The 17,338-nt window shown below is 51.2% G+C and overlaps 1 protein-coding gene across 1 annotated transcript in view; it reads left to right on the top strand.

Moving 5' to 3' along the window:
- The window catches only part of LOC144488195 (ras-related protein Rab-13-like), a gene marked incomplete at its 3' end in the record, with an annotated part of 38,027 nt that extends 20,807 nt beyond the window's left edge, over positions 1-17,220 (top strand). Inside the window, exons 2-3 of the mRNA XM_078206223.1 lie at positions 14,978-15,035; positions 17,157-17,220. Of these exons, the coding sequence (XP_078062349.1) occupies positions 14,978-15,035; positions 17,157-17,220 (122 nt within the window). The remainder of the gene's footprint in view (positions 1-14,977; positions 15,036-17,156) is intronic.
- Between the last annotated feature and the right edge of the window lie 118 nt (positions 17,221-17,338).

Here is a 17,338-nt window from a genome sequence, read left to right as displayed (position 1 = left end):
CTCGCCCACCACCCTCTGTGTGAAAAACTTCCCCCTAACATCTCCCCTGTACCTACCCCCCAGCACCTTAAACCTGTGTCCTCTCGTAGCAGCCATTTCCACCCTGGGAAAAAGCCTCTGAGAGTCCACCCGATCTATGCCTCTCAACATCTTATATACCACTATTAGGTCTCCTCTCATCCTACGTCTCTCCAAGGAGAAAAGACCGAGCTCCCTCAGCCTATCCTCACAAGGCATGCCATACCTCGGACATTCTCTCTTCCACCTTCTTCCATCGGGAAAAAGATACAAAAGTCTGAGGTCACGCACCGACTGACTCAAGAACAGCTTCTTCCCTGCTGCTGTCAGACTTTTGAATGGACCTAACTCGCATTAAGTTGATCTTTCTCTACACCCTAACTGTGACTACATTCTGCACTCTCTTTTCCATCTCTATGAACGGTAAGCTTTGTCCGTATAGCGTGCAAGAAACAATACTTTTCACTGTATCCCAATACATGTGACAATAATAAATCAAATCTATGAACGGTATGCTTTGTCTGTATAGCGCGCAAGAAACAATACTTTTCACTGTATCCTTGTACATGTGACAATAATAAATCAAATCTATGTACTCTATGAACGGTATGCTTTGTCTATATAGCGCGCAAGAGACAATACTTTTCACTGTATCCCAATACGTGACAATAAATCAAATCTATGTACTCTATGAATGGTATGCTTTGTCTATATAGCACGCAAGAGACAATACTTTTCACTGTATACTTGTGATGACTTCAGTCAGGCTAATGAGGTTGGCCTGCTAATTTATAGTCTAATCAGGGAGCCTCCTGTTCCCTATTTAAAGCAGGTGTGTCAGTCTCTCTGCCTGCTGAAGCAGGGAGCAACCGGGAGAGCGAGAGGTCTCTGTTGCATAGTATTCTCTTGTAAATAAAGAAACCTTGGTGTCGGGTCCCTGCCTCCATGGTGTTATTATAATATTGATACATGTGACAATAATACATTAAATCAAATCGAGAATGGAATTTTCACCTCCTGGGATCTGATCCACTCCAACCTGAATGTCTGACCTTGGCCGTGAGATACGGTGACAAAGGGTCAGGGCACCGCAGGGTGTCTGTAACTCTGAAGGCCGCCCTCAAAGGGGAAATATGGGGGAGTCGCGGGTGAGGGAGGAAAGGATGTACAAGGCTGGTTTCTTCTTTCCGAGGCCTACACCACAGGCCGAACTTCCTGAGTCGCAATTTCAGAAACAAAACTCTTCAAATTAAATGTCCATAATTTGAGAAAATTATTCCTTTAAACCTGCAGAAAATGCTTTAGAAGTGTCTCCCAGTACGAGAGAGAGGAAGGAAGTGCTTCGGCGGGGATTGTGTCCAGAAATATTTAGTGTCCATAGTTTTTTTTAAAAACTTGACATTTATTAACTCCAATCCTTTTCTGAATCCTTCCAACAATCATTTCCCCTCCCAACCCCCTCCCCAACGCAGTTCCATCAAGCGACTACTCCCAGCCCAGGCTTCTCTCAACCCCGCTAGGCCGTGTTTGCGAATTTGGTTTGATGTATTATTGTCACATGGACACACTACAGTGCAGAAGGAGGCCATTCAGCCCATCGAGTCTGCACCGAACACAATCCCACCCAGGTCCTATTCCCGTAACGCCACATATTCACCCCGCTAATCCCTCTAACCTATGCATTCTGGGACACTAAGGGGCAATTTAGCATGGCCAATGCACTTAACCAGCACGTCTTTGGACACTAAGGGGCTATTTAACATGGCCAATCCCCCTAACCTGCACATCTTTGGACTGTGGGAGGAAACCGGAGCACCCGGAGGAAACCCACGCAGACACGGGGGGGGAGAACGTGCAAACTCCACACAGGCAGTGACCTGAGCCGGGAATCGAACCCAGGTCTCTGGAGCTGTGAGGCAGCGGTGCTGACCACTGTGCCACCCTTTGACCCATATGTGTTGGGATGCAGTGAAAAGTAGTGTTTCTTGCGCGCTATACAGACAAAACCTAGGTACAAAACGGGGCGGCACGGTGGTTAGCACTGCTGCCTCACAGCGCCAGGGGAGACGGGTTCGATTACCGGGCTCGGGGTCACTGTCTGTGCGGAGTCTGCACGTTCTCCCCGTGTCTGCGTGGGTTTCCTCCGGGTGCTCCGGTTTCCTCCCACAGTCTGAAGGACGTGCTGGTTAGGGTGCGTCGGCCGTGCTAAATTCTCCCTCAGTGTTACCCGAACAGGAGTGTGGCGACTGGGGGATTTTCACAGTAACTTCATTGCGGTGTTAATGTAAGCCGACTTGTGACACTAATAAATAAACTTCAAAAAGAAATCAGGCCACTACTCTGATCCCAAACCTGCCAGGCTGCGTTTCCGAATTTAATTTAATTTGATTTATTATTGTCACATGTATTGGGATACAGTGAAAAGTATTGTTTCTTGCGCGCTATACAGACAAAGCATACCGTTCATAGAGTACATAGATTTGATTTATTATTGATTTTATTATTGTCATGTATTGGGATACGGTGAAAAGTATTGTTTCTGGCGCTATACAGACAAAGCATACCGTTCATAGAGAAGGAAAGGAGAGAGTGCAGAATGTAGTGTTTCAATCATAGCAAGGGTGTAGAGAAAGATCAACTTAATAACTTTGGGTCGGCATGGTGGCACAGTGGTTAGCACTGCTGCCTCTCAGGACCCGGGTTTGATTCCTGGCTTGGGTCACTGTGTGGAGTTTGCACGTTCTCCCCGTGTCTGCGTGGGTTTCCTCCGGGTGCTCCGGTTTCCTCCCACAGTCCAAAGATGTGTGGGTTAGGTGGATTGGCCATGTCATATTGCCCCTTAGTGTCAGGAGGATTAGCAGGGTAAATGCATGAAGTTATGGGGATAGGGTCTGGGTGGGATTGTGATTGGTGCAGACTCGATGGGCCAAACAGCCTCCTTCTGCACTGTAAGATTCCAGATGGTAGGTCCATTCAAAAGTCTGACAGCAGCAGGGAAGAAGCTGTTCTTGAGTCGGTCGGTACGTGACCTCAGACTTTTGTATCTTTTTCCCGACGGAAGAAGGTGGAAGAGAGAATGTCCGGGGTGCGTGGGGGGTCCTTGATTATGCCGGCTGCTTTTCCCCGAGGTAGTGGGAAGTGTAGACGGAGTCAATGGATGGGAGGTTGGTTTGTGTGATGGACTGGGCTACGTTCACAAGCTTTTGTAGTTCCTTGCGGTCTTGGGCAGAGCAGGAGCCCCAGACCAAGCTGTGATACAACCAGAAAGAATGCTTTCTATGGTGCATCCAACACTCCCAATGCTAGGGTTGAAGGATGGCTGCATTGTCCTCTCAGCTGGACAGGGAGATCGTTGGCTGCTTTGTACACGGTAAAACTGCATCTTAAACTGTCCCAGATCAAACACTCCCAGGACAGGTACAGCACGGGGTTAGATACAGAGTAAAGCTCCCTCTACACTGTCGCCCATCAAACACTCCCAGGACAGGTACAGCACGGGGTTAGATACAGTGTAAAACTCCCTCTACACTGTCCCCCAGGGACACAGGAACACCACAGAGATCGGGTTTTAGGGTTGGCAGAAGTTGCAGAGATAGGGAGAGGGGTATAGGGGCTGGAGGAGCTTACAGAGATAGGGAGGGGGTGTAGAGGCTGGAGGAGGTTACAGAGATAGGGAGGGGGTGTAGGGGAGTGGACGAGGTTATAGAGATAGGGAGCGGGTGTAGGAACTGGAGGAGGTTACAGAGATAGGGAGGGTGTGTAGGGGCTGGAGAAGGTTACAGAGATAAGGAGGGGGTGTAGGGGCTGGAGGAGGTTAGAGGGAGGGGGTGTAGGGGCTGGAGGAGGTAACAGATAGGGAGGGGCTGGAAGGGGTTACAGACATGGGGAGGGGGTGACGGGGTTGGAGGAGGCTACAGAGATAGGGAGGGGGCGCCGGGGCTGGAGGAGGTTACAGAGATAGGGAGAGGGTGTAGGGGAGTGGGTTACAGAGTTAGGGAAAGCGTGTAGAGGCTGGAGGAGGTTACAGAGATGGGGAGGGGGTGTAGGGGCTGGAGGAGGTTACAGAGATAGGGAGGGGGTGTAGGGGCTGAAGGAGGTTACAGAGATAGGGAGGGGGGTGTAGGGTCTGGAGGAGGTTACAGAGATAGGGAGGGGGTGTAGGGGCTGGAGGAGGTTACAGAGATAGGGAGGGGGTATAGGGGCTGGAGGAGGTTACAGAGATAGGGAGGGGGTGTAGGGGATGGAGGAGCTTACAGAGATAGGGAGGGGGTGTAGGGGAGTGGAAGAGGTTATAGAGATAGGGAGCGAGTGTAGGAACGGGAGGAGGTTACGGAGATAGGGAGTGGGTGTAGGGGCTGGAGGAGCTTACAGAGATAGGGAGGGTGTGTAGGGGCTGGAGGAGGTTACAGAGGGAGGGGGTGTAGGGGCTGGAGGAGGTAACAGATAGGGAGGGGCTGTCGGGGCTGGAAGGGGTTACAGACATAGGGAGGGGGTGTCGGGGCTGGAGGAGGCTACAGAGATAGGGAGGGGGCGTCGGGGCTGGAGGAGGTTACAGAGATAGGGAGGGGGTGTAGGGGCTGGAGTGGGTTACAGAGTAAGGGAGGGAGTGTAGGGGCTGGAGGAGGTTACAGGGATAGGGAGGGAGTGTACGGGCTGTAGGAGGTTACAGAGATAGGGAGGGGGTGTCGGGACCCCTGTGCCGATTTGCAAGTTGAAGAATGGTTTGAAATGCCAGAATACAGCATTTCTACTTGTAATCTAAAGTGGCATCTGTACACCACATTGCTGAGGCGGCTTGTAATTAAATGTAGCACCAGCATTCATGGTTACCCTGTCTCACAGCTGGGATACAGTCCCTGAAGGTGCGGACTCTCACTGGGATACAGTTCCTGAAGGTGCTGACTCTCACTGGGATACAGTTCCTGAAGGTGCTGACTCTCACTGGGATACAGTCCCTGAAGGTGCTGACTCTCACTGGGATACAGTTCCTGAAGGTGCTGACTCTCACTGGGATACAGTTCCTGAAGGTGCTGACTCTCACTGGGATACAGTCCCTGAAGGTGCTGACTCTCACTGGGATACAGTCCCTGAAGGTGCTGACTCACACTGGGATACAGTCCCTGAAGGTGCTGACTCTCACTGGGATACAGTCCCTGAAGGTGCTGACTCTCACTGGGATACAGTCCCTGAAGGTGCTGACTCTCACTGGGATACAGTCCCTGAAGGTGCTGACTCTCACTGGGATACAGTTCCTGAAGGTGCTGACTCTCACTGGGATACAGTCCCTGAAGGTGCTGACTCTCACTGGGATACAGTCCCTGAAGGTGCGGACTCTCACTGGGATACAGTTCCTGAAGGTGCTGACTCTCACTGGGATACAGTTCCTGAAGATGCTGACTCTCACTGGGATACAGTTCCTGAAGGTGCGGACTCTCACTGGGATACAGTTCCTGAAGGTGCTGACTCTCACTGGGATACAGTCCCTGAAGGTGCTGACTCTCACTGGGATACAGTTCCTGAAGGTGCGGACTCTCACTGGGATACAGTTCCTGAAGGTGCTGACTCTCACTGGGATACAGTTCCCTGAAGGTGCTGACTCTCACTGGGATACAGTTCCTGAAGGTGCTGACTCTCACTGGGATACAGTTCCTGAAGGTGCTGACTCTCACTGGGATACAGTTCCCTGAAGGTGCTGACTCTCACTGGGATACAGTCCCTGAAGGTGCTGACTCTCACTGGGACACAGTCCCTGAAGGTGCTGACTCTCACTGGGATACAGTTCCTGAAGGTGCTGACTCTCACTGGGACACAGTCCCTGAAGGTGCGGACTCTCACTGGGATACAGTCCCTGAAGGTGCTGACTCTCACTGGGATACAGTTCCTGAAGGTGCTGACTCTCACTGGGATACAGTTCCTGAAGGTGCTGACTCTCACTGGGGCTCAGTCCCTGAAGATGCTGACTCTCACTGGGATACAGTTCCTGAAGGTGCTGACTCTCACTGGGATACAGTTCCTGAAGGTGCTGACTCTCACTGGGATACAGTCCCTGAAGGTGCTGACTCTCACTGGGATACAGTCCCTGAAGGTGCTGACTCTCACTGGGATACAGTTCCTGAAGGTGCTGACTCTCACTGGGATACAGTCCCTGAAGGTGCTGACTCTCACTGGGATACAGTTCCTGAAGGTGCTGACTCTCACTGGGATACAGTTCCTGAAGGCGCTGACTCTCACTGGGATACAGTCCCTGAAGGTGCTGACTCTAACTGGGATACAGTCCCTGAAGGTGCTGACTCTCACTGGGATACAGTCCCTGAAGGTGCTGACTCTCACTGGGATACAGTTCCTGAAGGTGCTGCCTCTAACTGGGATACAGTCCCTGAAGGTGCTGACTCTCACTGGGATACAGTCCCTGAAGGTGCTGACTCTCACTGGGATACAGTTCCTGAAGGTGCTGACTCTCACTGGGATACAGTTCCTGAAGGTGCTGACTCTCACTGGGATACAGTTCCTGAAGGTGCTGACTCTCACTGGGATACAGTCCCTGAAGGTGCTGACTCTCACTGGGATACAGTTCCTGAAGGTGCTGACTCTCACTGGGATACAGTCCCTGAAGGTGCTGACTCTCACTGGGATACAGTTCCTGAAGGTGCTGACTCTCACTGGGATACAGTTCCTGAAGGTGCTGACTCTCACTGGGATACAGTCCCTGAAGGTGCTGACTCTCACTGGGATACAGTCCCTGAAGGTGCTGACTCTCACTGGGATACAGTTCCTGAAGGTGCTGACTCTCACTGGGATACAGTTCCTGAAGGTGCTGACTCTCACTGGGATACAGTTCCTGAAGGTGCTGACTCTCACTGGGATACAGTTCCTGAAGGTGCTGACTCTCACTGGGATACAGTTCCTGAAGGTGCTGACTCTCACTGGGATACAGTTCCTGAAGGTTCTGACTCACACTGGGATACAGTTCCTGAAGGTGCTGACTCTCACTGGGATACAGTTCCTGAAGGTGCTGACTCTCACTGGGATACAGTTCCTGAAGGTGCTGACTCACACTGGGGGACATTTCCTGAAGGTGCTGACTCACACAGTCGGAAAGACGTGCTGGTTAGGGTGCGTCGGACGTGCTAAATTCGCCCTCAGTGTTACCCGAACAGGAGTGTGGCGACTCGGGGATTTTCACAGTAACTTCATTGCAGTGTTAATATCAGCCTACTTGTGTCACTAATAAATAAAACTAGAAGCTGCAATGTGTCTTTGAGATGGGAATAGTTGAGTGCTGGTGATGTTCCTTTTCTCGTGTCCTCCCCTTTAACCTTCTGCCAAAATACGCCACTGTGACCTCTCCGGGAATTATCTGCCCGATTTGCAAAGCTTATTCATGTCTGCTTGTACTTTGCCATCGCGTTTACTGACATTTTGGCACATAATCCAGTTAGGCTCAGGTCGGCGTCTGCCAAGGAAAAACGCAAGGAGAAAGATCTCTGTGTCCTTTTCCCAAACCGCTTCCAGAGGCCACATCGCTCCTTCATTCTATTTCCCCTCTGCTGGCTATGCTGCCTGTGTGCTAAGCAACATTTTCCACCATAAATTATTTTGATTTGATGTGATTTATTATTATCACATGTATTGGGATACAGTGAAAAGTATTGTTTCTTGCGCGCTACACAGACAAAGTATACCATTCATAGAGTACATAGATTTGATTTAGTATTGTCACTGGTATTAGTATAGAGTGAAAAGTATTGTTTCTTGCGCGTTATACAAAGCATACCGTTCATAGAGTACATAGATTTGATTTAGTATTGTCACTGGTATTAGTATAGAGTGAAAAGTATTGTTTCTTTCGCGTTATACAAAGCATACCGTTCACAGAGTACATAGATTTGATTTAGTATTGTCACTGGTATTAGTATAGAGTGAAAAGTATTGTTTCTTGCGCGCTATACAAAGCATACCGTTCATAGAGTACATAGATTTGATTTATTATTGTCACATGTACAAGGATACAGTGAAAAGTATTGTTTCTAGCGCGCTATACAAAGCATACCGTTCATAGGGTACAGAGGGGAGAAGGAAAGGAGAGGGTGTAGAATGTAGTGTTACAGTCATAGCTCGGGGTGTAGAGAAAGATCAACTTAATGCGAGGTAGGTCCATTCAAAAGTCTGACAGCAGCAGGGAAGAAGCTGTTCTTGAGTCGGTTGGTGTGTGATCTCAGACTTTTGTATCTTTTTCCCCGACGGAAGAAGGTGGAAGGGAGAATGTCCGGGGAGTGTGGGGGGGGTCCTTGATTATGCCGGCTGCTTTTCCCCGAGGCAGCGGGAAGTGTAGACCGGGTCAATGGATGGGAGATTGGTTTGCGTGATGGGACTGGACTACGTTCACGACCCTTTGTAGTTCCTTGCGGTCCTGCCCCTTCACTGTTGCTGGGGCCAGAACACTGGAGCCCCTCCCTAACAGCACGGTGGGTGTATCTACGCCACCTGGGGACTGCGCCGGGTTCAAGGATGCGGCTCACCCACCACCTGCTCGAGGGGCAATTTAGGGGTGGGTGACAAATGCTGGGTCTCAGCGCAGCGATGCCCACACCCCGTGATGGAATGTTTGGACGGCGCCGTGGCACAGTGGTTAGCACTGCTGACTCACAGCGCCGGACACCCGGATAAATTCCCGGCCTCGGGTCACTGTCTGTGTGGAGTTTACACGTTCTCCCCCCGTGTCTGCAAGGTTTCCTCTCATGCAGGTTAGGTGGATTGGCCATGCTTAATTGTCCCTTAGTGTCCAAAGATGTGCGGGTTAGGTGGATTGGCCATGCTTAATTGTCCCTTAGTGTCCAAAGATGTGCGGGTTAGGTGGATTGGCCATGCTTAATTGTCCCTTAGTGTCCAAAGATGTGCGGGTTAGGTGGATTGGCCATGCTAAATTGCCCCTTAGTGTCCAAAGATGTGTAGGTTAGGTGGATTGGCCGTGCTAAATTGCCCCTTAGTGTCCAAAGACGTGCTGGTTAGGTGGATTGGCCGTGCTAAATTGTCCCTTAGTGTCCAAAGATGTGCAGGTTAGGTGGATTGGACATGCTAAATTGCCCCTTAGTGTCCAAAGATGTGTAGGTTAAGTGGATTGGCCATGCTAAATTGCCCCTTAGTGTCCAAAGATGTGTAGGTTAGGTGGATTGGCCATGCTAAATTGCCCCTTAGTGTCCAAAGATGTGTAGGTTAGGTGGATTGGCCATGCTAAATTGCCCCTTAGTGTCCAAAGAGGTGTAGGTTAAGTGGATTGGCCATGCTAAATTGCCCCTTAGTGTCCAAAGATGTGTAGGTTAAGTGGATTGGCCATGCTAAATTGCCCCTTAGTGTCCAAAGATGTGTAGGTTAAGTGGATTGGCCATGCTAAATTACCCCTTCGTGTCCAAAGACGTGCTGGTTAGATGGATTGGCGATTGTATATGCACAGGGTTACAGGGATAGGGTAGGGGTGTGGGCCTGCGGGGGGAGGGGGGGCGGAGGAATGGCTGCCTGCATCACTGTCGGGATGTTATGGAGCGCTCCATTTGACTATACTTTACTCCATAGTGTAACACAAACCCCTCCCCCACTTTGAATCAATGGCTGAATGATTGGTGAGGATGAAAAATTCAGAGTTTAAAAAAAAAATCTCCCTCACAATCACGCTGACCCAATTTGTTGTTGAGAGTGCGGACCTGAATTAGCCCAGAGCGACGGTAATGATGCTGAACTTTCCGCTTGGCCGACTGTTGGCTGATGTTATCGACAGGGCGGGTGCACTGGGGAGACATGTTTGTCGAGAGATTCCTGCAAAGGCAGTCAGGAATGCTCCCAGAACATGACCAGGCGGACACACAGCTCAGTCTCTCTCTCTCTCCCTCAGAACTGAAAGACCGTGACTCCCTCCACACTGATTCCCAACCAAGGCATGACTTGATGGGACCAACACCCTGGGAGAGTCGTGATAAGAAGTTTAACAACACCAGGTTAAAGTGTAGAAACTTGATGTCTGTGTCGATATGTGCGATCTTCTTGGAGATCCTCTCCACTTGGATCATGACTACCATTGACACCGCAAACTCCCGGCTCCAACTTTAACCCGGTGTTGTTAAACTTCTTACTGTGTTTACCCCAGTCCAACGCCGGCATCTCCACATCAGAGTCGTGATGTCCAGTTCCCCCCGCCCTGGGGTCCTCGGCTCGGGATACTGGGGGGAACGCTTCACCTTTGTCACTGGGACGCACGGGCAGCTTAGCACAGTATACAGCCTTGATTCACTGCTGCTCTTTAGAAAGAGGAGGGGGTGGCGCAGTGGTATTGTCGCTGGACCAGTAAACCGGAGACCTGTAAACCTGGGGACTTGGGTTCGAATCCCACCACTACTGCAATCTGAATTCATAAAAATCTGGAATTAAAACTCTAGCTTAGATTGGCCGTGCTGAATTCATAGAAATCATATCATAGAAATCCTACAGTACAGAAAGAGGCCATTCGGCCCATCGAGTCTGCACTGACCACAATCCCACCGAGGCCCTACCCCTATATCCCTACATATTTTACCCACTAATCCCTCTAACCTACACATCCCAGGACACTAAGGGGCAATTTTATCATGGCCAATCAACCTAACCTGCACATCTTTGGAATTGCCCCTTAGTGTCCAAAGATGTGCAGGTTAGGTGGATTGGCCATGCTAAATTGTCCCTTAGTGTCCAAAGATGTGCGGGTTAGGTGGATTGGCCATGCTAAATTGTCCCTTGTGTCCAAAGATGTGAGGGTTAGGTGGATTGGCCATGCTAAATTGTCCCTTAGTATCCAAAGGTGTGCAGGTTAGGTGGATTGGCCATGCTAAATTGCCCCTTAGTGTCCAAAGATGTGCAGGTTAGGTGGATTGGCCATGCTAAATTGCCCCTTAGTGTCCAAAGATGTGCAGATTAGGTGGATTGGCCATGCTAAATTAGAAATCATAGAAACCTTACAGTGCAGAAGGAGGCCATTCCACCCATCGAGTCTGCACCGACCACAATCCCACCCAGGCCCTACCCCCATATCCCTACATATTTACCCACTAATCCCTCTAACCTACGCATTTCAGGACACTAAGGAACAATTTAGAATGGCCAATCAACCTAACCCGCACATCTTTGGACCGTGGGAGGAAACCGGAGCACCCGGAGGAAACCCATGCAGACACGAGGAGAATGTGCAACCTCCACACAGACAGTGACCCGAGCCGGGAATCGAACCCGGGTCCCTGGAGCTGTGAAGCAGCAGTGCTAACCACTGTGCTACCGTGCCGCCGCACCCGTCCAATCCCCATAACACGACATATTTAACCTGCTAATCCATCCAACCTACACATCTTTGGACTGTGGGAGGAAACCGGAGAACCCGGAGGGAAACCCACGCAGACACGGGGAGAACGTGCAGACTCCATATGGGCGGCACGGTAGCACAGTGGTTAGCACTGCTGCTTCACAGCTCCAGGGACCTGAGTTCGATTCCCGGCTCGGGTCACTGTCTGTGTGGAGTTTGCACATTCTCCTCGTGTCTGCGTGGGTTTCCTCCGGGTGCTCCGGTTTCCTCCCACAGTCCAAAGATGTGCGGGTTAGGTTGATTGGCCAGGTTAAAAATTGCCCCTGAGATGCGTAGGTTAGAGGGATTAGCGGGTAAATATGTGGGGGTAGGGCCTGGGTGGGATTGTGGTCGGTGCAGACTCGATGGGCCAAATGGCCTCCTTCTGCACTGTTGGGTTTCTATGATTTCCACACACACTGACCTGAGCTGGGAATTGAACCCGGGTCCCTGGCGCTGTGAGGCAGCAGTGCTAACCCACTGTGCCACCATGCTGCCCAAATTGCCCCTTAGTGTCCAAAGATGTGCGGGTTAGGTGGATTGGCCATGCTAAATTGCCCCTTAGTGTCCAAAGATGTGCGGGTTAGGTGGATTGGCCATGCTAAATTGTCCCTTAGTGTCCAAAGATGTGCGGGTTAGGTGGATTGGCCATGCTAAATTGTCCCTTGTGTCCAAAGATGTGCGGGTTAGGTGGATTGGCCATGCTAAATTGTCCCTTAGTGTCCAAAGATGTGCGGGTTAGGTGGATTGGCCATGCTAAATTGTCCCTTAGTGTCCAAAAATGTGCGGGTTAGGTGGATTGGCCATGCTAAATTGTCCCTTAGTATCCAAAGATGTGCAGGTTAGGCGGCACGGTAGCACAGTGGTTAGCACTGCTACTTCACAGCTCCAGGGACCTGGGTTCGAATCCCGGCTCGGGTCACTGTCTGTGTGGAGTTTGCACATTCTCCTCGTGTCTGCGTGGGTTTCCTCCGGGTGCTCCGGTTTCCTCCCACAGTCCAAAGATGTGCGGGTTAGGTTGATTGGCCATGCTAAAATTGCCCCTTAGTGTCCTGGGATGCGTAGATTAGAGGGATTAGCGGGTAAAATATGTAGGGATGTGGGGGTAGGGCCTGGGTGGGATTGTGGTCGGTGCAGACTCAATGGGCCGAATGGCCTCTTTCTGTACTGTAGGGTTTCTATGATTCTTCTATGATTCTATGATTGGCCATGCTAAATTGCCCCTTAGTGTCCAAAGATGTGCAGGTTAGGTGGATTGGCCGTGCTAAATTGCCCCTTAGTGTCCAAAGATGTGCAGGTTAGGTGGATTGGCCATGCTAAATTGTCCCTTGTGTCTAAAGATGTGCGGGTTAGGTGGATTGGCCATGGTAAATGCGCGGGGTTCTGGGGATTAGCGGAGGGGAGGACCTGGGTGGGATGTTCTTTCGGAGAGCTGATGCAGACGCAGTGGGCCAAGCGGCCTCCTCCTGCCCTGCCGTGATTCTGTGGAGTGAAGGGACGCTCCTATTGTGAGCACCTGTAAGAGGTGAAGTTAATTATTATTCATGTGAGCGCAGGGTGGCGATCTTCGTCCAGAGTAATTACGTCTGCGTGAGAGTGCTTGAGACGCCTCCGACTAACAAGGCCCCATATAGGCCTCTGCCTGAAACAACTAGTTACTGCGCAGTCCAGGTGTCCTGGGTCAATAATGCGCCTTGGAACAGATTCCCTTTCTGTACTTTGATCTGGAGTTGCTAGGAACCCACGTGTTTACACACTGTGAGACAGAACAACACCCTTTGGGCAAAGGTTTCCGACACTGAAGTTTAAAGTTTTAACTTTAATAGTGTCACACGTAGGCTTACATTAACGCTGCAATGAAGTTACTGTGAAAATCCCCCAGTCGCCACACTCCTGTTGGGGTTACACTGAGGGAGAATTTAGCACGGCCGACGCACCCTAACCAGCACGTCTTTCGGACTGTGGGAGGAAACCGGAGCACCCGGAGGAAACCCACGCAGACACGGGGAGAACGTGCAGACTCCACACAGACAGTGACCCGAGCCGGGAATCGAACCAGGTCCCTGGCGCTGTGAGGCAGCAGTCTAACCCACTGTGCCCTAATGCCACCCATAATGCAAATTGAATTGTGTCCTTCATTACTAGAGGGATGGAGTTTAAAAACAGCGAGGTTATGTTGCAGCTGTATAAGGTGCTGGTGAGGCCACACCTGGAGTACTGTGTACAGTTTTGGTCTCCTTACTTGAGAAAGGATATACTGGCACTGGAGGGGGTGCAGAGGAGATTCGCGAAGTTGATTCCGGAGTTGAGAGGGTTGGCTTATGAGGAGAGACCGAGTAGACTGGAGCTATACTCATTGGAATTCAGAAGAATGAGGGGAGATCTGATAGAAACATATAAGATTATGAAGGGAATAGATAAGATAGAAGCAGGGAGGTTGTTTCCACTGGCGGGTGAAACCAGAACTAGGGGTCATGGCCTCAAAATAAGGGGAAGCAGATTTAGGGCTGAGTTGAGGAGGAACTTCTTCACCCAAAGGGTTGTGAATCTGTGGAATTCCCTGCCCAGTTGAGGCTACCTCATTGAATGTTTTTAAGGCGAGGATAGATAGATTTTTGAACAGTAAAGGAATTGAGGGGAGCGGGCGGGTAAGTGGAGCTGAGTCCACGAAAAGATCAGCCATGATCTTATAGAATGGCGGGGCAGGCTCAAGGGGCCAGATGGCCTCCTCCTGCTCCGAGTTCTTATGGTGTCTTTAGATTTCCAAAAGGCTTTGGTTCAGATGCCATGTGAAAGGTAAGACACAAGAGCTTATGGTGTTGGGGCAATATCATGGATAGAGGATTGGCTAATCTGACAGGAAACAGAAAATCAGGATAAATTAATCATTTTCAGGTTCCTAGAATCCTTGAATCCATACAGTGCAGAAGAGGCCATTCGGCCCATTGTGTCTGCATTGACTCTCTATGACAGAGTACCCACTCCAGGCCCTATCCCCTACGCTATTCTCGTACATTTTGCATGGCCAATCCACCTAATCTACACATCTTTGGACACTAAGGGGCAATTTAGCATGGCCAATCCACCTATCCCGCACATCTTTGGACACTAAGGGGCAATTTAGCATGGCAAAACCACCTAACCTACACATCTTGGGACACTAAGATGCAATTTAGCACGGCCAATACACCCAACCCTACTCATCTTGGGACACTAAGATGCAATTTAGCACAGCCAATACACCCAACCCTACACATCTTGGGACACTAAGATGCAATTTAGCACAGCCAATACACCCAACCCTACACATCTTGGGACACCAAGGGGAAATTTAGGATGGCCAATCCAATTTGTCCCTGAGTATCCAGAAATGCGTAGGTAATGTGGATTGGCCATGGTAAATGTGTTGGGATAGGATGAGAGAGTCGGTGGAGACTCGATAGGCCGAATGGCCTCCTTCGGCACTGTAGGGATTGTGTGATTCTATGCTGGGAGTGACTGTCTTTTACCAGTCCTGTTGTGCCTGTTTGGCGGTTCCCAGCCCTGGGGTCTCCGTCTTCCTTGAGCCTATAATTAAAAACTTTTCCTTCACCTGCCCAGGTATCGACTTTAAAATCAAAACTGTGGATGTCGCAGGAAAGAAGATCAAATTGCAAGTCTGGTGAGTATTGAATCCCTGTGGCCATCATTCCAAGGGGCGGGTGGGAGGTTGAGTTGAAGCCCTGGTAGCTGAAGGGAGTTAGACGCATAATTGTCCACTGGCATCTCAGGGTCCTTAAAGGAGAGAGAGAGAGATGGATGAGAGAGAGGTCATAAACGTAGCCCAGTCCCATCACGCAAACCAGCCTCCCATCCATCGACTCCGTCTACACTTCCCGCTGCCTCGGGGAAAAGCAGCCGGCATAATCAAGGACCCCCTCGCACCCCGGACATTCTCTCTTCCACCTTCTTCCGTCGGGATAAAGATACAAAAGTCTGAGGTCACGTACCGACCGACTCAAGAACAGCTTCTTCCCTGCTGCTGTCAGACTTTTGAATGGACCTACCTCGCATTAAGTTGATCTTTCTCTACACCCTAGCTATGACTGTAACACTACATTCTACACCCTCTCCTTTCCTTCTCTATGAACGGTATGCTTTGTCTGTAGAGCGCGTAAGAAACAATACTTTTCACTGTATCCCAATACCTGGGACAATGATAAATCAAATCAAAATCAGGTTTAGGGAGGGAATTCCAGAGTTTAGGGCCCCCCGGGCAGCTGAAGGCACGGCCGCCAATGGCGGAGCGATGGGAATCGGGGGATGCGCAAGAGGCCGGAATTGGAGGAGCGCAGAGATCTCGGAGGGTTGTCGGGGCTGGAGGAGGTTACAGAGATAGGGAAGGGGTGTAGGGACTAGAGGAGGTTGCAGAGATAGGGAGGGGGTGTAGGGGCTGGAGGATGTTACAGAGATAGGGAGGGTGTGTAGGGGCTGGAGGAGGTTACAGAGATAGGGAGGGGGTGTAGGGGCTGGAGGAGGTTACAGAGATAGGGAGGGGGTGTAGGGGCTGGAGGAGGTTACAGAGAGGGGGTGTGGGGGCTGGAGGAGGTTACAGAGATAGGGAGGGGGTGTCGGGGGCTGGAGGAGGTTACAGAGATAGGGAGGGGGTGTAGGGGCTGGAGGAGGTTACAGAGATAGGGAGGGGGTGTGGGGGCTGGAGGAGGTTACAGAGATAGGGAGGGGGAGTAGGGGCTGGAGGAGGTTACAGAGATAGGGAGGGGGGTGTCGGGGCTGGAGGAGGTTACAGAGATAGGGAGGGGGTGTAGGGGCTGGAGGAGGTTACAGAGATAGGGAGGGGGTGTAGGGGCTGGAGGTGGCTACAGAGAGAGGGAGGGGGTGTCGGGGCTGGAGGAGGTTACAGAGATAGGGAGGGGGTGTAAGGGCTGGAGGAGGTTACAGAGATAGGGAGGGGGGTGTCAGGGCTGGAGGAGGTTACAGAGATAGGGAGGGGGTGTAGGGGCTGGAGGAGGTTACAGAGATAGGGAGGGGGGTGTCGGGGCTGGAGGAGGTTACAGAGATAGGGAGGGGGGTGTAGGGGCTGGAGGAGGTTACAGAGATAGGGAGGGGGTGTAGGGGCTGGAGGAGGTTACAGAGATAGGGAGGGGGTGTAAGGGCTGGAGGAGGTTACAGAGATAGGGAGGGGGGTGTCAGGGCTGGAGGAGGTTACAGAGATAGGGAGGGGGGTGTAGGGGCTGGAGGGGGTTACAGAGATAGGGAGGGGGTGTCGGGGCTGGAGGAGGTTACAGAGATAGGGAGGGGGGGTGTAGGGGCTGGAGGAGGTTACAGAGATAGGGAGGGGGTGTAAGGGGCTGGAGGAGGTTACAGAGATAGGGAGGGGGGTGTCAGGGCTGGAGGAGGTTACAGAGATAGGGAGGGGGGTGTAGGGGCTGGAGGAGGTTACAGAGATAGGGGAGGGGGGTGTCGGGGCTGGAGGAGGGTTACAGAGATAGGGAGGTGGTGTAAGGGCTGGAGGAGGTTACAGAGATAGGGAGGGGGGTGTCGGGGCTGGAGGAGGTTACAGAGATAGGGAGGGGGGTGTCGGGGCTGGAGGAGGTTACAGAGATAGGGAGGGGGTGTAGGGGCTGGAGGAGAGATGGGAGGGAACCAATGCGTGTATTGCAGTGGTGGGAGCCATCGCGCTCCCTCAGCTGTCTGGCTTCAGTTAACATCCCAGTCCGGGGCTCGCTCCGGGAAGCGATGTTCCCGTCTCTCGGTAACGATTCCTCTTCATTCTCTTCACAGGGATACAGCCCGGACAGGAGCGATTTAAAACAATCACAACCGCCTATTACAGAGGAGCGATGGTAGGGAGTGCTTTGTCTTCCTCTCTCTTTCCCTTTGATGACTTAGTTATCGCTCTGCTCTTCTCTCTCTCTATTTCTGCTCACCTCTATCTCCCTCTTTCCCATTCTCTCTCTCCCC

Source organism: Mustelus asterias, unplaced genomic scaffold (assembly GCF_964213995.1).
Source record: "Mustelus asterias unplaced genomic scaffold, sMusAst1.hap1.1 HAP1_SCAFFOLD_1365, whole genome shotgun sequence".
Taxonomy (NCBI): Eukaryota; Metazoa; Chordata; class Chondrichthyes; order Carcharhiniformes; family Triakidae; genus Mustelus; species Mustelus asterias.
Note: the sequence above shows the minus strand (reverse complement) of the source record. Positions and strands in the feature narration are given on the sequence as shown.